The sequence below is a fragment of the Salvelinus sp. IW2-2015 genome, linkage group LG14 (genome assembly GCF_002910315.2).
Source record: "Salvelinus sp. IW2-2015 linkage group LG14, ASM291031v2, whole genome shotgun sequence".
Lineage (NCBI taxonomy): Eukaryota > Metazoa > Chordata > Actinopteri > Salmoniformes > Salmonidae > Salvelinus > Salvelinus sp. IW2-2015.
Window position 1 is genome coordinate 12,330,528 of NC_036854.1, and position 27,584 is coordinate 12,358,111.

The 27,584-nt window shown below is 40.6% G+C and overlaps 1 protein-coding gene across 1 annotated transcript in view; it reads left to right on the forward strand.

Moving 5' to 3' along the window:
* The first annotated feature begins 10,293 nt into the window (after positions 1–10,293).
* man1a1 (mannosidase, alpha, class 1A, member 1) overlaps positions 10,294–27,584 on the forward strand; it is a 172,471-nt gene continuing 155,180 nt past the window's right edge. The window contains exon 1 of the mRNA XM_023999506.2: positions 10,294–11,057. Coding sequence (XP_023855274.1) covers positions 10,548–11,057 — 510 coding nt within the window. The 5' untranslated portion in view covers positions 10,294–10,547. The remainder of the gene's footprint in view (positions 11,058–27,584) is intronic.

Consider the following 27,584-nt stretch of genomic DNA (forward strand, 5'->3'; position numbering starts at 1 on the left):
TTGTGGCATCATGATGAAAAATCACCCAGTCTCAGGAGCCACACAGACACAAGGGGGGCTGCGGCTCCTGGATAAAACAAAGTGACATCTCCACAGAAGGGTGAGTCGTRGACAATAAACACAAGCCACAACAGGATCCGCTACACTCGCTCAGGAGGGTAGCAGCATGCCACTATGTTGTCCCCGGTCCAATGAGCCAATAATGCAGTCCTCAAAGTCAAACATGGTGCAGGAGAGGACTTGTTTGTATAGGTTGGCAAAGAATGACCGAGCACGGGGCTAGGGCTAGGATTAGGCTTTGTTTCAGGGTTTGGAGAGGAGGTTTGGATCAGGATTGGGGTTTTGGAAGGCAGTGACTTGGGTGGTTAGGGTTGCAATGGGAGGGTATATTACTAGAAACTTTCAAAGTTTACCAGTAAACTACCAGAATTATAGGGAAACTTTCAAATGTTTTAGGGGCATTTTATAAAATGACATCTTTTGGGTACTTCAGATTATCACAGGTGTCTATAGTTATCGCTAACCCTCTGTGGCCTTATGACATGTAAAATATATAAAAATAATCAAATATGATTATTTTAAAATAACAAATTTGTAACGCTTGTCGTTGGAATGAGGTGAAGACCAAAGCGCAGCGTGGTAAGTGTCCATATTCAATTTAATAACTGAACACTAAGAATACAAAAATAACAATGTGAATGATACAAAACGAAAACGAAACAGTCCCGTATGGTGAAAACACAGACACAGGAAACAACCACCCACCAAACACAAAGGAAAACAGGCTACCTAAATATGGCTCCCAATCAGACAATGACTGACACCTGCCTCTGATTGGGAACCATACTAGGCCAAACACATAGAAATATAACCATAGAACAAAACATAGACAAACAACATAGAATGCCCACCCCAACTCACGCTCTGACCAAACTAAAATAAAGACATAAAAAAGGAACTAAGGTCAGAAAGTGACAAAATTGAATGACAAAGCTGTAAAACATTATCTTAAATATAAACCAACTTAGTGAATAATATGTTTATTTAATATGATCGTTTCAGCATGAAATAGACTTCATATTTTTCACACATATTTATTACTTCACTATTTCAATATGAAACTGTAAAAAAACTGTAAAAAAAAGTCGATAGTTGGAAGAGTTGTAGAGTTAGACTATTTTCTCTTGAATCATATGGTATATCCACTAGACACTCGTGGACAATATGGACATATATATAAACAATTAATACTGTATACGAATACATTTAAAAAAAAGTTATACAAGTATAAATTACCAAAGTTACCATAGATTCTGTTAATTACCGTAAATTCCAATAACTTTGTTAAATTACAGGTAGCTTTGCAACCATTGTTGTGGTWCCTATGGRTATTTTCAATCATCAGGCAAAACAAACAAGCATAAGCTCTTTGAGTGGCAACACTTTGCGATCGATCATAGAATGATTTCACTCTGCTCCCTGAGGTTTCTTGAAGGTTACAATAACAAACACTTCAGACCAGCCGAATTAGAACTCAAAACACTTGTCTTGGGCTTCGTGGCCTTTAGGTTACAAAGGCTATTCCAGAAGGTTACAACATGCTGCTCTACATGGGAAACAGAATGCATTATGCTAATCAATAACTGTCCTCTGAAGAGAAAGGGAAAATGCACTGATAGGATTTCCGATGATCTTCTCCGTAATACCAGAATATGTTACAGAGGTAACATCTGGTTCTCTCTGGCTAACATCATGCCAACATTAGTTCCACTACAGGATTTTCCAGATCAGTTCAGTTTGAATATAGTATTAATTAAATGAACTTGCACAATTTCGCTTCCGGTCAACATACATACGTCAATGTAAGTAAATAGGTAGAAACACACAGACATTTGTGGTAAAGGTGCTGATTAAGATGCCTCTGAATATTTTTTACTGGATGTGTGATGAGTAAACCCTTGCTGATTCTACCTTATTGAGCAATATTGCAATGAAGAAATACTGCCTTTGTGCGACTGGTTGCTATGGAGAAACACTTGCTTTGAGGAAACTGAAGTTCCCACTGAAACACCACAGTATAAAAGCAATGGGGTATTGCGATGGGTAATTACTATTTCATGTACATCAGTCAGGAATTACACAGCGGTCTTCTCACAGAACCCTTGATTCTGCCACATGAATGGTCAAGCCTGCAGGTAGAGGAGCTTGGATGCGTAATTCATGGAGCTAAAAGCAATGTGATGGAGCAAAAGTCCACTTGAGTAAACATGGCCAGTTGCATGAGGCTGGTAGCTATGGTAGTCTTATTCATAAAGGTAGTTCATTTTAGTTCATCATTTTTATTTGTTTTAGCTCACACAAAAAAGTCCTGTGTTCGTATAATCAAGACAAAATAACAATGTACCTTTGCATTCTAATTCAGGCAGGTGATGTTTGTCTTTCTTGGAACTTCCTGTCCAGTTATAGGAAGTCTAGATTARCATAAAGATCYAGTAAATWGATTTTAGGGATCAGAGCTCTTTCATTTTGATGAGGGCCTGAGCCTGCTAGCCTTCTGAAATTACTACTGCATTACTCTTCCAATTTCTATACAATTAGTAAACAATCATCTTTGACCTCAMAACTGCATCCTGAAATCCATCAAAAGGCAAGCCAGACAAACCTTCGTATGCAATTTCCTATTAACATGGGAACTAGTTCCGCCTCAACCACGTTTCTCTAGGCGACACTCATTACCAGCCCTCATAATGATGTGTGAAGTGAAAATGTAATATGATCACAGTGTATAAACCATGATGAATTACCTGTAGCAAAGCTCTGAGCTCGGCAGGTGGGTGGTTGCTGCAGGTGTTGAGCGGGTGGCATGTGGTGCAAGCTTCCCTTCATGAAGCTCCTGACTGAAAGCCTGCCGCTGATGTTTCAGCAGGAGTGGGGAATGAGAGGGATTTGAGCCATGGGGAAGCTAGTCTGATAGTGTCTGTAAAGACACACTGATTCTTCTGGGACTGGTACAGTCCTAACAGGATAGTAAACAAAGAAGAGATTGGCGACTGGGTCAGCAAATTCAGTCAAGTTGCGGAAAGTCTTTTGCTATGTCATTTTAAACACGTAGCCTAATTAGATACTGTTTTCGATAGTTTTTTACATTTGGGGGGGGGGATGTGTGTGAGGAAGATTACGACCGAAATTAGTAGAGATCTCCTGCTGGCTATGCATCGCTACACTTTTTCCTGATGTGTGCACTTGTCCACTACCCACATGGAGATAGCCTCAATGGCGTACTTTACATATTTCTGGATATATTAGGTGTTCGGTAGTGACACATACATGAAGATTTACCAACTTGCTCACACATTTTCTCCAAAATATTTGCAGACAGACAACTCACTTTATGGCCTTGCTGGAGATGGGTGCAATCCCATCACCTGGTGATATTTGTAGGGGTGTGGCTAAAGGCACATTCATTCTACAGTCTTTTAATGTGTGTGTTTCAAAAAGTGGGACAGCATTTTTTAGAGAATGATGTTTAAAAATAAACTAGGCTACTAATTAGATCAGTATCTTTAGAACAACTTCTATTGAAATAATAGTGTTAAAAAAAGGTTTTAATCATGAATTGCTTTATTTTCAAACATGATGTGTAGGAGTATTTGTTATTGCCTTGGCTTGAATGAGAACATATCATGATTTAAATAAATGTCCTAAGTTTGGAGGAGACTTAACTGTTTTCTTTAAATCGTTTTTTGGGGCTGGTACTGCAAATTGCACCACTTCGATAGAATCAACCATATCCAGGGAATAATGAGTCAGTGTGTCACACTATGCAATAAAGGGTATGCTGTATGAAATATACCGTCATACTGATACACTCCTTTATGAATGTGTGGACCTAGTCATACTTTCTGAACATAATCATATGATATACCTCATACAGCACAATCTGTACAATATATCCCATGCAACACGATAGTATAAATGGTAAAAAATAAACCCCTTTAGAAAACAGAGTTCATGTAAACAACAACTCGGAAATGTAACTACTCCAGTTATCAGTCTTTACATACTTCCACTTCCTTTCAGGAAAATACTTTCCAGCCTCCATTTCTCCTCAACAAGAAACCCTGTTAAGTCCATTGGCGGGAAATTACAATGATAACAGTTAGTGCTTGCTGAAGCAGAGAAAAATATGCCTGGAAGCTCTGACGTAGAATTAGATTACGGACCTCAGTCCTTTGTGTACTTTGATATTATCATTTCTGCTCTGCTTGTTATGTTATAATGAATGCTCCCTTCCTCCAGAATGCTCTACAACAAAGCTTTCTTAGTGTCCAACAAGCTTTCTCTACCCTTAACCTTGTTCAGAACACCTACAAAATAAAGGTAATGTGGTTAGGTAAGAAGAATGCCCCTTTCCCCACAGGTGTGATTACTACCTCTGAGGCTTTAGAGCTTGAGGTAGTCACCTCATACAAGTACTTGGGAGTATGGCTAGACGGTACACTGTCCTTCTCTCAGCACATATCAAAGCTGCAGGCTAAAGTTAAATCTAGACTTGGTTTCCTCTATTGTAATCGCTCCTCTTTCACCCCAGATTATGGAGACATCATTTATAGATCGGCAGGTAAGGGTGCTCTCGAGCGGTTAGATGTTCTTTACCATTCGGTCATCAGATTTGCCACCAATATTTCTTATAGGACACATCACTATACTCTATACTCCTCTGTAAACTGGTAATCTCTGTATACCTGTCGCATGACCACTGGTTGATGCTTATTTATAAAACCCTCTTAGGCCTCACTCCCCCTTATCTGATATATCTACTGCAGCCCTCATCCTCCAAATACAACACCCGTTCTGCCAGTCACATTCTGTTAAAGGTCCCGAAAAAACACACACATCCCTGGGTCGCTCGTCTTTTCAGTTCGCTGCAGCTAGCGACTGGAACGAGCTGCAACAAACACTCAAACTGGACAGTTTTATCTCAATCTCTTCATTCAATGACTCAATCATGGACACTCTTACTGACAGTTGTGGCTGCTTTGTGTGATGTATTGTTATCTCTACCTTCTTGCCCTTTGTGCTGTTGTCTCTGCCCAATAATGTTTGAACCATGTTTTGTGCTGCTACCATGTTGTGTTGCTACCATGTTGTGTTGATACCATGCTGTGTTGTCATGTATTGCTGCCTTGCTATGTTGTTGTCTTAGGTCTCTCTTTATGTAGTGTTGTCTCTTTTGTCATGATGTGTGTTTTGTCCTACATTTATATTTAAAAAATATATTTTTATCCCAGCCCCTGTCCCCACAGGAGACCTTTTGACTTTTGGTAGGGCATCATTGTAAATAAGAATTTGTTCTTAACTGACTTGTCTAGTTAAATAAAGGTTAAATAAATAAAAACATTATTTGTCTGAGCCTCACTGCATGCAATGCAAACAGTCCAGTAGGCCTACGGATTAGCATATTTTCTTAGTCTTATTAAAACATTTCAAAGTAAGTTTGATTTCTGTCAGGGAGCAACAAAATGGATTGTGAGGGAGTTTAAACTCCAAGTCCAATTAGTGACCATTTTCACAGCATACATCCAGCTCTCTCTCTCTGTTTCTCTCTCTCTCTCGCTCTCTCTCTTCAGCTCCACACAAATGAGTCCCCCTCGGGGACAAGGCGGCGATTGTGTTTGAATCAGATTCAATAGTGGTTATATTTGGACTATGGCTAAAGAGGGAGCAAGGAGGAATAACACAGCTGGGTGACATGGCCTACTTAACATTTGATTGGGTGCTTAACTTACATGGGTACACGACCAACACTAGTAGCCACTCTGCATCTCAAAACTCTCTGGATGTGTCAATCAAACACGGGACCTTTCCACAAAATATTCAAATATGGACGTTAGATTGCATTGAAATGAAATAGAAAATAATACCCAGGATGATTGGTTGTCAGCAGATTACTGCAACAAGCATCTAACATCAAAGCAAACATGTATTTTCCTTTCAATTTTCTTTTGAATTGCAGCAAAGACAAATAGTCTTGTGAATGTGTCAATATGTCATCATATAGCAGCAGTACTGTATAGCTTTACTGACAATCAACCAATCGGGACAAAAGTAGGGGTTAGGCAATCTCCTGATTGCGAGTGAAAGACATGTCAAAGCAGGGCTGAACTTTGTTCTAGGGACTGTTGTTTGTTCCAAAACGAATCAATACAGAACAGAGTCATTAGGTGACGGACTACTGGCATCATTGTACAGTGCCTGCAGGAAGTATTCACACACCTTGACTTTTTCCAAATTTTGTTGTGTTACCGCCTGAATTTTGGGATTTGTCACTGGCCTAAACACAATACCCTATCATGTCAAAGTGGAATTATGTTTTTCGAAATGTTTACAAATTCATTTGAAATTAAAAACTGAAATGTCTTCAGTCGATAAGTATTCAACCCCTTTGTTATGGCAAGTCTAAATAAGTTCAGGAGTAAAAATGTGCTTAACATGTCACATAATAAGTAGCAATAATAGAGTTTAACATGATTTTTTAATGACGACCCCATCTCTTTACCCTATATATATATTCACCCTCAGTCGAGCAGGGAATTTCAAACACAGATTCAACCACAAAAACCAGGTAGGTTTTCCAATGCCTCGCAAAGAAGGTAGATGTGTAAACATTTWAAAAAGCAGACATTGAATATTCCTTTGAGCATGGTGAAGTTATTAATTACACTTTGGACGGTGTATCAATACAACCTGTCACTACAAAGAAACATGCGTTCTTCCTAACTCAGTTGCCGGAGAAGAAGGAAACCGCTCAGGGATTTCACCATGAGGCCAATGGCGACTTTAAAACAGTTTAATGGCTGTGATAGGAGAAAACGGGATGGATCAACAACATTGTAGTTACTCCACAATACTAACRTAATTGACAGAGTGAAAAGAAGGAAGGCTGTACAGAATAAAAATATTCCAAAACATGCATCCTGTTTGCAACAAGGCACTAAAGTAATACTACAAAAAATATGGCAAAGCAATTCAGATTTTGTCCTGAATACAAAATGTTATGTATGGGGCAAATCCAATACAATGCATTACTGAGTACAACTCTCCATATTGTCAAGCATAGTAGCAGCTGCATCATGTTATTATGGGTATGCTTGTTATCGTTAAGGACTGGGAAGTTTTTCAAGATAAAAAGGAAGTGGAATGGAGCTAAGCACAGGCAGAATCCTAGAGGAAAACCTGGTTGTCTGTTTTCCACCAGAAAGAGGTGTCACGCCCTGACCATAGTTTGCTTTGTATGTTTTGTTTGGTCAGGGTGTGATCTGAGTGGGCATTCTATGTTGTATGTCTAGTTTGTCTATTTCTATGTGTTTGGCCTGATATGGTTCTCAATCATAGGCAGGTGTTAGTCGTTGTCTCTGATTGGGAACCATATTTAGGTAGCCTGTTTTGTATTGTGGGTTGTGGGTGATTGTTCCTGTTACTGTGTTCCTGTGTTTGTGTTAACTATATGGGACTGTTTCGTCTTCGTTCATTTGTCGGATWATTTTTTTTGTTCTTTGTTTCAAGTATTCTAATTAAAATGGATACTTACCACGCTGCATCTTGGTCCTCCTCTCRTTCGCCCGACGAAGAACGTTACAACAGGGAGATGGATTCACTTTTCAACAGGACAATAACTAAAACACAAAGTCAAATCTACACTGGAGTTCCTTACCAAGAAGACAGTGAATGTTCCTGAGTGGCCGAGTTACAGTTTTGACTTAAATCAGCTTGAAAATCTATGGCAAAACTTCAAAATGGTTGTCTAGCAATGATCAACAACCAATTTGACAGAGCTTGAAGAATTTTGAAATGAATAATGGGCAAATATTGTATAATCCAGGTGTGCAAAGCTCTTAGAGARTTACCCTGAAAGACTCACAGCGGTAATCACTGCCAAATATGATTCTAACATGTATATATGATAATACAGGTATATACTCTATACATGTATAAACTCTAAAAACATGTTTTCACTTTGTCATTATGGGGCATTGTCTGTAGATGAGTGAGATTATTATTTTATATACATTTTGAATTTAGGCTGTAACACAACAACATTTTGAATAAGTCAAGGAGTATGAATACTTTCTGAAGGCACACATACAGTAAGGGTCGTTTGTGAATTGCGATGGCATTTGGGCATGGCATTTAACATTTCTTTTTTTATCAGGGTACATCATCCCATTCTAAATCAACTAATATGGCAGCTTAATGAATTTAAATAATGTTTACTAATATGATAACATTGTGCCACCAGAAGGAGTAGAACAACAATGACACATTGGTAAATTAAGATAAAAAAAAAAGGCCACAGATGCTCAAAATATAAGGTCTAAGGTTTCAGACCACTGAAGTGATATGATTAATCATTTCTCCCAATGTAATTTACCTTCATTTAAATTGAGTAGTATCAATGACACTTTGGATTTAGACACACCAAATTCCTCAAATTTATGACAATCATTTTCTTTAATATAGACCTCTCCCCGGATAACAGCTTGCCACTGGAGTGAATGCTCAAGGTCCTTGTCTGTGTTTCTAATTCAAGGCAGTAACACCAATGACAAACTTAGAGACACACTATATTCATTAAAAAAWATATATATATATTTTAATATCCTTTTTGGTTTTTATTGATCAGAACAATCATATATTAATTATTTTTGTTCAGTGGTGTAGTGGTGCCTGGAGAAGTWGGTATACTCTAATTTTGTAATTTGTTTTCCAAACAGCCCACTCAGCGGAGAAAGGCATCAAATTCTATGAGAAACAGTGACATACACTTTGAATGACCTAAACGATAAATCCCATATTGTTCTTTCACAGTCAGGCCTACTATTGAAACAGATAAACTGAGTCAGAAATGTACAGATTTCCCCCATTTATTTCAGGTTTTCATTTTCAAAGTAACACATTTGTATGTTCTAAGTCCATAACAATGCTTAAACCACATCAGGACACTACTTTTGAGGTCTGGGAAAAATCTGAGCATGGTGAAATTTAGATTTTTGAGAGTAGTTACCCATTAATTCAAGTGTGCAGGCACCTAGCATTATTGTGCCTAAAATGTGAGGAAATAATAGTTTATCAACATTAAGCTAAACATTCCGATCTGTTCCATCAGCTCTATTAATTGATACAGCTTATACCTCCACCACATTATTTTGATTGGTATCAGTGGGGATTAAGGAGTAAATGCAATGCCGACTGAAAAATAAGTGGGTATATGGCGTAGACTTGCGTATACCTTCCACTACACCACTGCATTTTTTCCTTTCTTTTTAGAATTCAAAATAATGGATGGATATCTCTCAATGCCCAAAATATGTCACAACAACTCTGCTGGGCCACTACTGGGACAAGCCAATTTGCTTGCCTTAAGTAACCTACTTCAAGCAATGCATAAACAAAGTTTTGCAGTATACATAACTTGTATTATGTTTTGTCATTGATAAACAGTTCAATATAAACAAAAACAGAGTTTTTCATGGTTGCAACTTGAGGGACAGCGATGCCACCACAATTCAAAAACCAATAATGCTACACATACTGATAGTCAAGAGCCGGATTCATGTACTGAAGTGTGCAATAGAAATGCATAAATGCAGTCTGATATTCTAGCCATGCAAAAAATCTATAGGTGGTTTATTTTTTCATTACTAGTCATGGCAGGTTGTTATTTGTTTAGTTTATATTCAGTCTCTCTCTCTCTCTCTCTCTCTCTCTCTGTTTACATAATAAACGGCAATATTAGCAAGCACAAAGTTATTACAATGACTGAACAAATACATATATTTGACATACACGGATCCTGCTTCTCATGCATTTTTTTTTATATATTCTGTAGCCTAATACTCCAAAAACTATTTTTATGTGATTGTATTTATTTTTATTTCATTATACAAGTCCGATTCAGCCACGCGCAAAGCCACATGACAAATGCATGAGCCGATGTGGAATGTCCACGCGCTACACACCCTGACTGAGTAGACAATCCGTGCGACTACGAGATCCATCCGAGATGTGATTGACTGACTACCTCTACTCTAGAACCGTTTTATATGACCACTTTTTATTATATTGTATCATTTAGATCACTGCATGTGTCTTTATTTATGAGTGACCATTAAGTTTGAACAAGACATCAAAACAAGAGTGTCACTGTCACATTCGGGTCCGAACAACACGCCCACAATTGTATTTCGCTAACTGTACGCGCAGACCAAAGCCATTGGACAAGAAGAGCTGTCAATTGCGCATAGCTGCCATTCCTTCCGTTCTGTTCTGAGCGAAGAGTTTTTGCAGATGTTTTCCCAGTATGGGCAGTTGAAACAGCAGCGCGCTGCTCAATAGTAACTTTTACGAAATACTAAATTATTAATTTATCTGATATACATATGGGAAATGGATAGCTAATATTATTGTACGGAAGCTAAGACTGTGCGCGACGTAAGCCGATTTTAGAATTGAATTCATTTGTTTTAGTTTCTTGAACGACAAGGAAAATGCCAGTAGCAACTCTATTGCCTTTTACAGCTACCCCGAGTAGGAAGTCTTCCAGCCCGACCTCTTTCAGACTGACAGAGAAATTCATTTTGCTATTAGTTTTTAGCGCTTTTATTACGCTTTGTTTCGGTGCTATTTTTTTCCTACCGGATTCGTCGAAGCTGCTCAGCGGAGTTTTCTTCCACTCGTCCGCGGTAGAAACCAACACTCGAAAAGGTACGGATAGTGATTCAAATATCGTAGTTGGGACCGACGAAAAGATATTAGCCAAGATTAGAAAGGACCACGAAAAGGCTTTGGTTGAAGCCAAAGACACTCTCCAGAAACGACCAGACGAGATAAAGCAAGATATACAGAACGAGAAGGACAAAGTTTTGAAGGAAGGTCTRGGTAAAGGTGGGAAAGATGACGATAACCTACCAGTCATTGAATATGTCCGGCCACCCGGAGCAACAGGGCACGAGCCCTCCGATCCGGAAACCAAAGAGAGACGAGAAAAAATTAAAGAGGTGAGATGTATGTATGTYTTGCATTATCTACTAGAATGAGTATGGCTGCTTTGGGTTTGTGTAATTAGTTTCGCTTCGGTGTTTGCTGTAGTGTTTTGCTTAATCGGCTAGTTCCTCGAACACGACACGCTGTGTACTATAGTTAGGCCTATACGACACTGTACAGCACAGGCATAATATTTTCAGCTAGTGGTTTGTGTCTATTGAACTTTGAACTAATTACATTTGTATCCAGATACCTGTCCTGTATTTATATATACACGCAATCCCATACTCTTCATTATCACCAGATTCAGAGTGCATCCTGTAGAGCTGGGATGGGCAACTTTGATGGGGGTGGGGGCCACAAAATATCAGAACTCATTGAGGGGCCTCAGTGGCTCATGGGTCTGCATACCTACATCCATACACACCTAGCGTTTTGGGGACCCCTTTAGTTAATTTCCTGCAATTCTACACATTTTGCCATAGGGTGGAAAGAAATGTTTGCAGTTTTTAATGTGACTGACCTCCTCGATTCGGTCTTATGTAGCAAACTTAAATTGTGCTTTTTACATTGGATAAAAGTAGAGACTCAGAGCTACAAAATGATATATCATACCCTGCAGTTGAGGAACAATGGGAAAGTAATTCTGCGTTGAAAGTTGATAAACTTGTTATKCCACTTTTGAGAAAATGGCCCTTGAATGTTTTGGTACAGCTACTGGAGATCTCTTGTTGACAACCATTAAGCATTGTTCACACCCTATTAAGCCTTAGCCCCACTCATCTCTTTAAGGATTCACAAGTGAGGCCATGTGCTAAACAGAGTGAGTGCGGTAGTGTAGTGAACAACCAAAGATTAAGACTAAAAGTGGTGAAAGTAGTAGCCTTCAATAAGGGAAAACTCCAGGTAAAAAAACACTATCTAGACCTTGGCCTATATTCTAATCTGACTTTGGTGCAGGTCATGTTGTTCTTCACATTACTGTCTCTGGTAAAGACACACTATATAAAATCAAAGTGTAGTTGTCACATTCACAGAATGCGGAAGGTGTAAACAGTACAGTGAAATGGTTACATGCATATTTGCATAGTATCAATATCAAAAATAGAAAGTGTACAGATACAAATATTTCATAATTATTAGATGATGCTTACCCAGACACTAGGGGTGTGCTGAGTAGTCGGACAAAATTATTATCGTAACGGGTATGGGCCATTTTCTGGTTATGATTATGATCCAAGTATTTTTTGTAATGATCTGTGATTGGAATAATTTTTTCTTTGGGTGCCAGGAAGCATGTTTCTCATGTGTCAGTCACAGAGTTTCTAAACCATACTGTCTTTGCGTCAGTCATTTGCATGGTTTAAATAACTAAACTGGCTAGTTTGCCTGTCTGTAAAGAGAAGGGTGGGCTGTACGTTGATCCTGCTGCTCTGATTGGATAGAGTGAAGCCGTATTTCTCCGTCCACTCACTTAAAATTTTTACCTGATCACTTTTCCTCGCATGTTTTCTGTCTGATCATTTAGATTGCTACTGCCTGCTACTATGATAAATCACATGGCTGCATAATATCTAACAAGTGGGGCAAGGGTATGGAAACGCTAGTGCACATTCTGACTGAGTGACAGCAAACTTGGCTGCCTGCTGCAAATTGAGGACACACAGACACACCCCCTCCCTGCGCTGCTCCTAATCTGCAGCTTTTTTGCAGTGAGAATGTGCAGGGAGGTATAGTATTTAGCCAACATCTATTTAGGCATACTAAAACACTTGTGTTTTTTATGATCTGTCTACTTTCAATTTACAGATACGATTACGAATACGGTCATGTTTGCACACCTATACCAGACACACTTGTCTAAATTGATGTTACGTGAAATAAATTATATAACCCCCCCAGCCACATCTAGCTAAGTGGATGGGTCACTATTGTCTAGATATGTACACATGTTCATGAAATACAATAATAATCCCCCAGACACACCTGGGTCTTGTAATCATCTGGCGAAGTGGAGTCTTTTGTTTAGACCTGTAGCTAGCTAGCTAAACAATGACTCATAATCCCAAACCATACTACTAGCAATACAAACTGATTGTCATAGCTAGCCACCATGCATTAAATGCTGTAGTATGAATCTGCAGGTAGCTAAAGCTAACCAGCTAGGTTTAATGTTAGCTAGGGTTAGGCTATAACTAGCAATGCAAATGACTGAGGTATAAATAATATTAGCTACTACACAGATCATACACGTAACGCTTGCTAGCTAGCTAACAGTACACTTGAACTTGCATTGAAAACAACTTTCTGACAAATTTTGCGAAGTATAATATCTGAAAATGTAGCTAGACTCTTACCCGTATACATGGATGAACGCTTCACAGCAGACTGAATCCCTTTAACGCCGTTTTGTTTGTACAGCATGTTTGGCCCGCATTGTGTCAAGTCACTGACCATGTGCAGAAAGTAGTCCATCACAACGTTTTCCCATTGATCTTTGTCGATAGCGCCTGCTAAATTCAGGGCAGCAATGTTGTTGAGAGCAGTAGTAACACTTCTCCATGGCTAACATTATATCTTAAAAAAAAAGCTGCAGTAGCAAGGATTATCTGCACATACTGAGCAGCTCATGTTATAGACAGAAGCAKGCTACGTGGCAGACCAATCAGAACTTATCTCTCGGCATGTTCAGCCCATCCATTACCTCAGCCAGTAATGTCTTGATTACATGTTTAGATAGCTGGCCGCTAGACTAATTTAACAATCTAAAAAATGTTAGCTGACAAGACAACTGCTCATGCACAACCAAATGTAGAATATTGCACATTGTGTATTCTACTATTCTAACTCTTGACAGTAAGTTGAGACCCTGACTGATTTCCTAAAAAATTATACATATTTAAAAAATACTTTTTTTGAGGGGTGGTGGAATTGATCCACGGGCCTACAAAAGGGGCACCGTGGTCCGCCATTTGCCCATCTCTGCTGTAGACAAACCACAGTAGTCCAATTGATTGAATGATTATTTTGGATGGCACTTTGTTAGTGTTCGTATACTGTGTAGCCTAATTACGTGGGTCTAAGGCCTCCTGACAGTCCCGTTTTTGAACAATGAATTAACCAACCATTTATAGACACTTCCATACTATGAACGATAGTGTGCAAATTATGGCTAGTAAATGGGTAATAATTATTCCCATTCAGAGGGCCAATGTCTGTTTTTGTACAGCCACCATACTCGGAAACCACTAAGAATAGCAAGTGTTAATGGGTGTTTAGTTATGAATCCAAAAGACATACAACTCACCACTTGCTTGGCTGGTTTGTCACTTCAGCATGTTATTTACCTAGGCTGGAGGCATTTGGTTTTGCTTCTCCTCATGTCGACTATCAGCTTCCTGTGATACAGCTTCTCTGCTGACAAAGTACACAACTTGATGGGATCAAATTATTCAGAAGGCATAAGGTGATTTAGAGGAAATTGCAGTGGTGACAGATTCTTTAGCAGTCAATCAAAATGTGCCATGTTTATGGTTGCAAAGCTGCCTTTGAGAGTCCTCGGCTCAGGTCCCTGCCTTGGGCTTAGAAACGCATAATGTTTCTCCTAAGGAGAGCCATAGCCCGTGTGTGTCTGTGTGTTAGGGGGAGGGATGTGCTGGTTTAGGCCTACTATGAAAACATTGCACAACCAAATAACCAGCAGTGATGCTTTGTGTAGTTTTTTTTGGGCAAGGTTAGTCATATTTATTTTTAATGGGAACATTTTCTGTACATTCTTTGGAACTTGTTTTGTGCTTGAGTTCCCTTCTTACACAATCACCTGCCTGTCCCCCTTTCATCCTGGTACCAAGGTTCCACTGTGAATCATCGTACAAATTAGGAAAAAAACAACAGTCTCGGCTGTCTTTCTGTCTCTCTGTGTGTGTGTGTGTGTGTGTGTGTGTGTGTATATATCAGAGACAGTAGACAGATGAGCAATCTCTGTATCCCCAGTCATTACTGTAGTTAGTAGTAGCCTACACACAACCCATCCAACAAACCTCTACAGGTACAGGATAGAAAGCCTGAATGTTTGACAAAGACCCTTACTGGGGGAATCATTTATGGTAATCGTAAAGATTGCAACTGTGGGCTAATTACAGCACAGTTCACAGCACCACACACCACATCCTCGTATTGCTGATTCACGTGTCACTCTCTTCCTGTGTGTGCTGCCTGAGATTTCCTCAGTCTACTGGGCAGGTCAACATTGGGTGGGGCTAGTAAGCATTTGGAAATTAGATGCAAATTAGTGCCTGGGCTGCAGCTCTGTAGGGCTGACCCGCTTATCAGTATTCACTTGGTATCTTGAAGGGCAATCGGTTAATAACCCTGTCAGGCTTTCGTCCCGTCCCCCCTTGCATGCGGAGAGGAGAGGGCCAGCTGGCTCAGCAGCCAGGGATTAGAAACTGTGGGTTTGTTAAAGGTCTCGAGTCGCCTTGGCTGTCTAGGAAGGAAGGATGAGGCAGTCCTCTCTCTTTCACCCTCCTCGGTCTCTTTCTCGGTCTTCTCGCTCTCTCGGTTTCTCTCTCTCTCTCGGTTTCTCTCTCTCTCTGTGTTTCTCTCTCTCTCTCTCTCTCTCTCTCTCTCTGTGTTTCTCTCTCTCTCTCGGTGTTTCTCTCTCTCTCTCTCTCTCGTGTTTTTCTCTTTCTCTCTTCTCTCTCTCTCTCGGTGTTTCTCTCTCTCTCGGTGTTTCTCTCTCTCTCTCTCTCTCTCTCTCTCTTTCTTCTCTCTCTCTCCTCTCTCTTTCTTCTCTCTCTCTCTCGGTTCTCTCTCTCTCTCGGTCTTTTCTTCTCTCGTCTCGCTCTCTTCTCTCTCTCTCTCTCTGTTTCTCTCTCTCTCTCTCGGTTTCTTTTTCTCTCTTGGTCTCTTTCTCTCTCGGTCTCTTTCTCTCTCTCTGTCTCTCTCTCTCTATCCCCCCCAAGATCCAGTTGAATTATTTTTGCACACCATGGACGACATGACACTTAGCGAAATCGCCCTCCCTTCCTGACCTACCTGTGCAACATTCTGATAAGCCCAGTAGCCTCTCTTCCTCACTTTTACTTTCATAACTTCCCCACTAGGTTGTCTGTCAACAGCTTTTTAATCCAAAACTTCCTGTATATAATTGTAAGGTATTGTTGGATGCTGTACTCCTAGCCATTCTTTTGTTCATTTACCTCTTACAAAGGATGCCAGGAAGATGCGTTTGAAACGGATCTGTATTGCCCTCCATTATCTGTAGACCGCTATAGAATTACCGACGTGGAGGCCCTCCAGGTGCTTAGTCTAATTGTGTAATGGCTTTAATAGCAGTCCCTTTCAGCCAGCCAATCCCACTGCGTCTCACAGGGGGCCACAGTGTTGTTTATGCCTGTGGATAGTCTATACACTGATGGAGCCTGAAACCTCTTCACAGGAGGTTACTATGTAGGTGTCCATTACCTTTGAGTATCGCAGAGGTATGCTCAGATAAATGTAGGCTATAGAAAAATGTAGGCTATAGAAAAATGTAGGCTATGTCCTCTGGCTAGTCAATATACAAATGCTAGTCTATAAGGTAGTTATTTTGTTTCTTAATATGTGAAAGTTAGGCTACCTGATCATCTTCGTGTCGTCTTATATCTTAACCCCAGGAACAAGCCTTCCTAGCGCTAGGATGTAGCTAGGATAGAGTTAAAAGCCAGTATTGGCAGCTAAGATGCTTTTGGGGTTTTATGGGGCTTATGAGCAGAAGACTACGTCACTCAGGGTAATCATATACTGTGAGCGCACATATCCCTCTGTGTGTCTGTGTGCGTGCGTGTGTGTGTGCGCATATCAGTAAACACAGGCCTTAAGAGGCCCTGTCGCTCTTTCCTCAAGCTTACCACCAGTCCAATAGCCCAGTGATCCCATGCCTCTGAMAACTGAGTGATTGAAGGACTGATTGATAAGGAGGCCAGGACTGGTGGGCCACTGCAGCTCCACTACACACTACTACGCCATTGAGGCCCAGAGCTCTAACACACTACTACCAGAGACAGTACAGTATGAAGATAGGCAGAAACTGCTGCTCCAAAGGAAATCTCAAATCATAACTACTTCAGACATTGGCTCGAATCTAGGTTATGCCTTTTAGATTTCAAGAAAAATAACAACTAAGGAAGAATTCTCTCATTGACTTCTCAAACCCCAAACCCCGGCCTGGTCTGCTTGGTCTGTTTCGCAAGCGTTCCCGGAAGTCTGGCGATGTTGCGCCTCTGCGTTTTAGAACCTCTGTGCTGCTACACCACCAAGGGGAAGCTCCCAAGCCACCAGCCCCCACCACCTGACTGACACTAATGATGACTCTCGTCTGTAAAGCAGAACAGAGACCTAATCCAATTGTTCAGCACCAAGGGAGAGACAAACAGTCCCAGTGGGGAGGTGTTGGCGACCACAGTGAGACATCCTGACCTTCAGTCTTAATTGCTTTGAGAAAGGGAAATTGATGTCTCCGAGCTGGCACATTTCTTGAGTTAAAAGGTTCTTTGTACAGTAGCTTTTATTTACTGAATGCCAATAAAGACCTTCTGCGACATTGACTCGTGCCCTTTTGAAAAGAATCTCGATTTATACAGATGCAATCTTGATATTTTATTGAACCTTTTTGACAGGGAGTCATGCTGAGACCAATGGCTATTTTACAGATGAGCCCTGTATACACATCAACACACATCAATATAGGCCTACACTATGCACTTCAATATACGGAAAGCAAAACACAACCATAGAAAACAAACACATTTTTCAGGAAAAAGGCCCCCAGTCAGCCTTTTGAATTGCCCTAGAGGAACAAATTCATCCTATTTTAGAGAGCCTTGGTGATTATTCCACAGMTWAATCTGCTTTTAGTTTTTTTTGCACATTACTTAACTCAGGAGAGATCAAAGGGATCACCAGTTAACCATTCCTGAGACCTGGTCTGGTATCTTGTACGTCGTCTGTAAATTAACAATGCAGCTAGGGCGGAAGTTTATGCAGGAGGGATATCAGGCACGGTTTAACTTCTTCCCTGCTATAGACCTTGAGTGATACCGTTTGCTCCACTTGTGTGCTGTGATGTTTAGTTGCTGTTGGAGTCTAGGTTATTGGTAGTCCGAGGAGCATAACACTTGCTTTATTGCCATTCCCTTTGTATACCCGGTAATGTATACCGTGGCCGGGAGATAGATTTCCTCATATTGCCTCAAGAAAACCATAATTTATGGGCCCAATGACCAGCTAGTATTAATTACTTTTCTAATTTCCCCCTCTGAGGGGGGTTCCACTCTGTTTCCTTCACACCGAGAGAGGCTGGGCTAAGGATCAATGATGGGATTCAGCTCCAATTCATCTTCTAGTGTCCCGTCCTATTCTGCCTCCTTCCTTCCACGTACTGCTGCCTTCCTGCCTACCTGTGTGGTTAGGATTCTGTGCGATMTTTCTTTGCTTCGCTGCAATTCATCAACAGAATCATAGCTGTTTAATGTCTGCTTAAGATGACTCTCTAGACTATAATAAGACATTGCTTTCTATTTCATTATTAAGGTAAGATATTATACGTTGTATAGGACAACAATCCTCTTAATTCAACCCCTCTAGTGTTCAGTATTGTAGTTGGCAGACTGGTACTCAGATTCCCAATCACACAGGTCATTGGTTTTCAATCTGTGTTTTATGTTTCACAAAGTTATTGCATTACTGAAAAGATAGATGGAGTACAAGACCCACAGGTTATTCCAGGGCCACCATATCATCTCATGCACTGTCTGTCAGTAGGATTAAAATGGGAATCKTTTTTGAGGCGGAGGTATGTTGGTAATCGGGACGGACAATACTGTCAAGCCAGGGCTGAGAGGGTAAGATGGAAGAGAGAATTCTATTTGAATAGATCTCGCCAGAAGCCTTTGCATACAGATAACTGCCAAAATAAAGGAAACACCTAGATAAAGTGGGCCACCGTGGACTGCCAGAACAGCTTCAGAACTGCGTCTTGGTATAGATTCTACAAGTGTCTGGAACTCTATTGGAGGAATGCGATGCCATTCTTCTACGAGAAATTCCATCATTTGGTGTTTTGTTAATCGTGGCGGAAAATGCTGTTCCAGAATCTCCCATAAGTGTTCAATTGGGTTGATCTGGTGACTGAGACACACACACACACACACACACACACACACACACACACACACACGTCCTTTAAAACCCCTATGCTACTTTGAGACCCCTTTTTCAAAGTCACTGAGATCTTCCAGTCATGGTAGCTAAAATAATGGGCAACTGGAKATTTTTATACATGATGGGATGTTAATTGCTTCATTAACTCTGGAACCACACCTATGTGGAAGCACCTGCTTTCAATATACTTCATTCCACGTTTACGCAAGTGTTTCATTTATTTTGGCAATTACCTGTATCTCACTCGAGAATGCATGCATGAGGGCAGGCCAGTCTGACTGACTGCGGTGCAGTACCAGTCAAAAGTTTGGACACACCTACTCATTGCAGGGTTTTTCTTTATTTTTACTATTTTCTACATTGTAGAYTAATGGTGAAGACATCAAAACTATGAAATAACACATATGGAATCATGTAGTAATCAAAAAAGTGTTAAACAAATCTAAATATATTTTATATTTGAGTTTCTTCAAAGTAGCCACCCTTTGCTTTGACAGCTTTGTTAATTTCTGTTTGTAAATTTCCAAACTCACCAAAAATGACTTCTCTATATATGTATAACTTTCAGGGCCTAAAACTAACTTTTTTTGTATACCAGCCAATGTGGTAGGTAGATGAAAAACATTTTACCAGCGGAGATATTTTGCTCGTCATTACATTTTTTTTTTATTGAAAATGATGAGCATGCCTTGTAATGTTTCTAAAACAAGTAATGTATTACTAGTGAGAAGTGATGTGCTATATATTGCTCGATTTAATACTCTGTGACCTGAGCGAAGAGCCATGTGTCCRCCGAAAACACGACCCTGCCAAGCCGCACTGCTTCTTGACACACTGCTCGCTTAACCCGGAAGCCAGCCGCACCAATGTGTCGGAGGTAACACTGTACAACTGACGACCGAAGTCAGTGTACATGCGCCCGGCCCCCACAAGGAGTTGCTTGAGCGAGATGGGCCAAGGACATCTCGGCCGGCCAACCCTTCCCTTAACCCGGACGATGCTGGGCAAATTGTGCACCGCCTCGTGGGTCTCCCGGTCACGGCCGACTGCGACACAGCCCGGGATCGAACTCGGGTCTGTAGTGACGCCTTGATATGTCTTTGAACCAGGCCCATGATATGTCTTTGAACCAAAATATCCATTAAAAAAATAAAAAATTCATCATTGGTGCTCCAGAGTGGCGCTGTGGTCTAATGCACTGCATCTCAGTGCAAGAGGCGTCACTACAGTCCCTGGTTCGAATCCAGGCTGTATCTTATCCGGCCGTGATTGGGAGTCCCATAGGGCGGCTGACAATTGGCCCAACGTCGTCCGGGGTAGGCCGCCATTGTAATATGAATTTATTCTTAACTGACTTGCCTAGTTATAAAAATGTGAACCTTTTATTTTTTAATTTATTTTTTAAATGTAAGGTTTTCTTGATAACAGGGCCACCGCAGTCATCACGTGTGCCTMTTTATAATCTTACTAGTAAAGGCCGACAATGTCTCTTTTTGCTAGCAGTGGAAGCAAACTCAAACATTGAAAAGAAACCTAGCTTGTCAAAAAAACTATGCAAATAGCCAAGAAACACAAGYACAAAGTCTCACTTTAGTAGACTCTCGAGTAAACTTATGCCATATTGCTTCAAAAAATTTGTCTTTCAGCACTCCGCTCAGTGGGATAGCTATAACATCAGGATTCAGATTTCTTTGTGTATTATCAGATATGAAACAAAGCCGCAGGAATACTTTGAAAACATCTGCTGCAGCATTTATTTTGCTATAAATCTCAACTTGCACTCGTGCCCTTACTTGAGTTGACTATTTATGAAATGCTCGAACTGTAGAGCCCTGATTGTGACCACCCTCCATAGTGGCTGGTGAATTAGACATTCTTACACGCCAATGCCGAAATGTACCCGCAGGTGTTAATTTTAGGCCCTGATAACTTTGAGCTGGATTGCCTGTCTTTGCAATTCATTTAGTTTTGTTTGTGCTCGTTAGCATATTTAGCTATTACTTGTGCTAATTTTGCTGGCATTCTGGTAATAGACGCACAATGGATACGGATGGGTGTTGTAGAGTATGAACCTGCAGGATCGAGTCACTGATTTGATGTTTGCAGAGAACGACAAGCTGTTGTCCAGGGTCACGCCAAGGTACTTMGCACTTAGGTATGGGGCACTGTGGATTGTCAACCGTGATGGAGAGGTCTTGGAGCGGGCAGGCCTTTCCCGGGAGGAAGAGCAGCTTGGTTTTGTCTAGGTTGAGCTTGAGGTGGTGGGCCYACATCCAAGCTGAAATGTCTGCCAGGCACGCAGAGATGCGTGTCGCCACCTTGGTGTCAATTCCACCACTTTTCAACCTCATTTTCATTATCTCCAGCACAATACCAGTGTCTACATATGAGAAATCGGCATGTTTCGTAGAAAAAAATGAAGTAATAAAGTTCTACCCGATCATCAGAAGTTGAAATTATTTTAAGAACGGTGATTTTCAAAGACTGAGATTAGAGGTGACGTGGGGAGCAATAAWAAATAAATAAAAGACCTTCCCTCTGGCTAGAAAGTCATTGCAGGTTTTTCTTACTTTTAATCCTACCCTGTGACGTCACAGAGAAGCTTTTTTTTCAATTTTTTTTTGTTGCTGTCTTTGTAACCACAGACCATTAGAACTTGCTGTTTTCACATATGTAATCAAATTGAATCAAATTTTATTTGTCACATGCACCGAATTCAACCGGTGTAGACATTATCGTGGAATGCTTACTTACAAGCCTGTAACCAACAATGCAGTTCAATAAATAGTGTTAAGAAAATATTAACTAAATAAACTAAAGTGAAAAGATTGATCTAAATCAAAAAGTAACACAAGAAAATGACATACCAGTAACAAGGCTATATACAGGGGGTACCGGTACCGAGTCAATGTGCGGGGGTACAGGTTAGTCCAGGTAATTTGTAAAGTGACTATGTTTAGATAATTAACAGCGAGTAACAGCAGMGTAAATAGTCCGGGTGGCCATTTGATTAATTGTTCAGCAGTCTTAGAAGCTGTTAAGGAGCCTTTTTGTCCTCGACTTGGCGCTCTGGTACCGCTTGTCGTGTGGTAGCAGAGCGAACAATCTATGACTTGGGTGACTGGAGCTCGTGACAATTTTTTMGGGCCTTCCTCTGACAGCCCCCAGTATATAGGTCCTGGATGTCAGGAAGCTTGGCCGTACGCAATACCCTCTGTAGCGCCTTACGATCAGATGCCGAGCAGTGGCCATACCAGGTGGTGATGCAACCCATGGTGCAGCTGTTGCACTTTTTGAGGATCTGGGGATCCATGCCAAATCTTTTCAGTCTCCTGAGGGGAAAAGGTGTTGTCGTGCCCTCTTTACAACTGTCTTGGTGTGTTTGGACCATGATAGTTCGTTGGTGATGCGGACGCCAAGGAACTTAACTCTCGACCCGCTCCACTTCATGTACACACTGGTATGGTGCTGGTGATAATTCATTTTAGGTTGAAAAGTYGCAGAATTGCCCTTTTAATGAGGAAAGGCATTTCAATAARGACCTGTAGTTAACAGATTAGTACCTCCATCCTCAGTCTAATGGCCCAACAGTAGAGGTCGACCGATTTAATTGGAATGGCCGATTTAATTAGGGCCGATTTCAAGTTTTCATATCAATCAGAAATCGGTATTTTTGGACACCGATTAAAAAATATATATAAAAAAATAATAATAAATAAATAAATTTGTAAAATATATATATATATATATTTTACATATTTATTTATTATTATTTTTTTTTTTATATATATTTTTTAATCGGCCAAAATCGGTGTCCAAAAATACCGATTTCTGATTGATATATTAAACCTTTTATTTAACTAGGCAAGTCAGTTAAGAACACTCTTATTTTAAGAACACATTCTTATTTTCAATGACGGCCTAGGAACGGTGGGTTAACTGCCTTGTTCAGGGGCAGAACGACAGATTTTTACCTTGTCAGCTCGGGGATTCAATCTTGCAACCTTACGGTTAACTAGTCCAACGCTTTAACCACCTGCCTCTCATTGCACTCCACGAGGAGCCTGCCTGTTAAGTGAATGCAGTAAGAAGCCAAGGTAAGTTGCAAGCTAGCATTAAACTTATCTTATAAAAAACAATCAATCAATCATAATCACTAGTTAACTACACATGGTTGATGATATTACTAGTTTATCTAGCGTGTCCTGCGTTGCATATAATCGATGCGGTGCGCATTTGCGAAAAAGGACTGTAGTTGCTCCAACGTTTACCTAACCATAAACATCAATGCCTTTCTTAAAAATCAATACACAAGTGTATATATTTAAACCTGCATATTTAGTTAATATTGCCTGCTAACATATGCAACAGAGTCAGCGTATATGCAGCAGTTTGGGCCGCCTGGCTCATTGCGAACTGTGTGAAGACTATTTCTTCCTAAAAAGACAGCCAACTTCGCCAAACGGGCGATGATTTAACAAAAGCGCATTTGCGAAAAAAGCACAATCGTTGCACAACTGTACCTAACCATAAACATCAATGCCTTTCTTAAAATCAATACACAGAATTGTATATTTTTAAAACCTGCATATTTAGCTAAAAGAAATCCAGGTTAGCAGGCAATATTAACCAGTGAAATTGTGTCACTTCTCTTGCGTTCATTGCACGCAGAGTCAGGGTATATGCAACAGTTTGGGCCGCCTAATTTGCCAGAATTTTACGTAATTATGACATAACATTGAAGGTTGTGCAATGTAACAGGAATATTTAGCTTATGGATGCCACCCGTTAGATAAAATACGGAACGGTTCTGTATTTCACTGAAAGAATAAATGTTTTGTTTTCGAGATGATAGTTTCCGGATTCGACCATATTAATGACCTAAGGCCGTATTTCTGTGTGTTATTATGTTATAATTAAGTCTATGATTGATAGAGCAGTCTGACTGAGCGATGGTAGGCACCAGTATGCTCGTAAGCATTCATTCAAACTAGTTAGCGAGGTGCGCGCTAATAGCGTTTCAAACGTCACTCGCTCTGAGACTTGGAGTGGTTGTTCCCCTTGCTCTGCATGGGTAACGCTGCTTCGAGGGTGGCTGTTGTCGATGTGTGTTCCTGGGTCGAGACCCAGGTAGGAGCGAGGAGAGGGACGGAAGCTATACTGTTACACTGGCAATACTAAAGTGCCTATAAGAACATCCAATAGTCAAAGGTATATGAAATACAAATGCTATAGAGAGAAATAGTCCTATAATAACTACAACCTAAAACTTCTTACCTGGGAATATTGAAGCCTCATGTTAAAAGGAACCACCAGCTTTCATATGTTCTGAGCAAGGAACTTAAACCTTAGCTTTCTTACATGGCACATATTGCACTTTTACTTTCTTCTCCAGCACTTTGTTTTTGCATTATTTAAACCAAATTTAACATGTTTCATTATTTATTTGAGGCTYAATTGATTTTATTGATGTATTATATTAAGTTAAAATAAGTGTTCATTCAGTATTGTTGTAATTGTCATTATTACAAATAAATAAATAAAAACGACAGATTAATCGGTATCGTCTTTTTTTGGTCCTCCAATAATCGGCGTCGGCGTTGAAAAATCATAATCGGTCGACCTCTACCCAACAGTGCAGCGGACTGTCCTCCTCCCCGTCCACCACTGCCCTGAGTACTATTATGATGACAGACAATGCCCAATGTGGTGGAGCAGGAGCTGTCAATCCTCTGCTTTTGGCCATAGGCTGGGTTTTTCCCCTCTGTCAGCTATCCACTATACTGCTGAATACAGACTACAGCAGAGGTAGAGTACAAGTGCTTGGAGCAGTTTACCCTGGCAATTCTAACCCTCTATCTGCCACCAGGTCATCACTAACATTAAACCCTGTTTATTGTTAGGCTTGTCACGTACCTGACCTTGTTTTAACACCGGCATGGTGAATGAKATCTTCACAGCTCTACATGGTACTGTTTTGCCTCTTCCGACAAATTGTTTATCTTTGGGGATTCAAGTAACCAGGCATATTTTAATAATGGCTGTCTCATTTTGTGAGGTCCCATTTTTTTGATATTATGTCTTAAGGGCAATTATGTAACGTAACGTGCAGTTCTGGGACATTTAATGTTTGGGCCATTTAGCCTGATGCAGACGACACAACGTATAGCTGAGAATGTTTTCAAATAGTATCCACTATTTTGTTTCTGAGATTGAATTGTGTGTGTTGCATTGTGGTGTTTGTGTTTTCATGGACCTTTATGGACCCTGCCCAGGTTAGTTTTGGCAGTGTACGCGGTGCACCACATTAATTTCCTGGGAAAGGAAAGCCGAGTACACACGCTAAATAATTCAGCCAGCATCTTCGTATTTTTCCACTCGTAAATAAGACATGGGAGGTGAAGGAGAGAAAGCGCAAGGCAGCGGTGAGTTTTTCTCTCAGCCAGGCCGTAACCCTCTGGGACCCTGCTTTATTTTTAAAAGCTCTTCATTGCTGCCCCTGGCCCCCATACAATCTCACCTTCTCATGTCGGACCACAACCCTGCCCAGAGTCAAGCCCCAGCCTCATTCAGACTGAGCTGGACAGGGCTGATCCGGTCCAGGCCTGAGCCAAAGGCCCCCTGTTGACCTGTGGCACCATAGAGGCAGTAATTGAAGCCCTCAAGCATCTGCAGGTYCCTTTTTTTCTTATTTTTTTCCCTTTCCATCACCGCCCAGCTCACTTTTTATGCTCAGAATGCACATTTAATTTCTATTCCTGCTATAAAAGAGTGGAGAAAGGTATACTGCAGGGGACTGGCTGCACTCTCCCATTGACAGAGGAGAACAAAATACCTTGTGGATAGAATCTCAAAGACTGGCTTAGTAAACAAGCAGCCAAGAGGAAAGGTGAGCACTCTGTTCTGCAGTGTAGGAAAAAATACTGCTCTACTGCACACTAATGGATACAACTGGAAACTCTTTACTGTTTATGTGGTTAAGGAAGATCCATGGTACTGTGGCTCTTCTGTTAGATGAGGATGTTGGCTCACTCTCCAATCTCTATTGATACTGACAGTGCTAAGGTACAATCCTAGACCCTAGACATCCATGCATTTACCCCTCTGTTTGGGTGTCATAATGACTAGTGAGGTCATCAAGCAGGCAAATGAATACTGACACCGATGTGTTGTGGACCGTATTGATTACTTGCCCCTCCCCTGACTGAGGCACTGATTGGTCAATAAACAAGCCCTAGAACCAGTTAATTGTCCCTAAGAGCTGTTCCAGGTTGACCTCTACCTTACACAGGTCTAAAGGTTGACATGGGTGCCAGTCACAGTGGCTGAGAAATTTTACATGTGATATCACGTGGTGAAAGGAGTTGCCCATGTGACCAAGTCTATATAGACTTTGTATCCAGCCCATCAGATCTGTATGCCAACAGTGCAGATTGGATCACCTTCACAGACAGTGCTGTGACTATTCATTCAACAAACCGCTCTTACAGGCCAACAGATTTGAATAATGTTGGGCCTCTGCTCTTTAATCATGATCTACAGCCTGTCAAGCAAATTATGGATGGCTTTGCCTAACTGCTTCCGTATCGAGGGGAGGAGGGAAGAAAATCAATTGGCTTTTCACAAGGTCTTCATTAGTTTGCCTTGTGTCAAGAGGCTAGGTCAAACCAGATTCAACTGTTCCCAATAATGAATAAAAATCAATAAACCAGTTTGAAGTGAACAGAACGCTCCCCTCTTCAATTAAATAGTCCTGACCGTTTTGAAGACGTGTGTACTAACACCTTTCAATTAAAGTTGATATTTAAATTTTCTTTGCCAGGGCTGTGACGATACCAGTATCACAAAAAAAATGTCATGGCAAATATGAAAACGCAAACCACACCAAACTCTTTAAAAACCTGCTCTATGTACATTGTTGTGTGCTATAGCTTGGAAAACAAAGACATGTGACTCTGGATGYCAACATGTTTGTTTCRAACATTAGGGCTGTTTTCCTAAAGAATTTAACTCCGCTTTGTGTTCTGTTTCCTTTCCAAGATACTAACGAGTATCGTGATATTGGTATTGTTCCGGCTGTAGTTTTTGCCAGGACACCTCTCCTCACGTAATGAAAGTGATTGCATCATAAATGGCAAAATCCTTTTTTTTTTGTTCTCTATAGCATGTTTATGTTGTCAATACCTATAATCCAGCGGCTCTTTTACCCAATTAATAACCGGAGCTTCCAGAACTGTGAGTTTATTGATTTTCCTGTTCAATTTCATCCCTTTGCCTGTCCGCAATCAGTTTCTATTGATTTGTGTTTAATATGGTGTTCCTCGGTAGGATAATCTGGT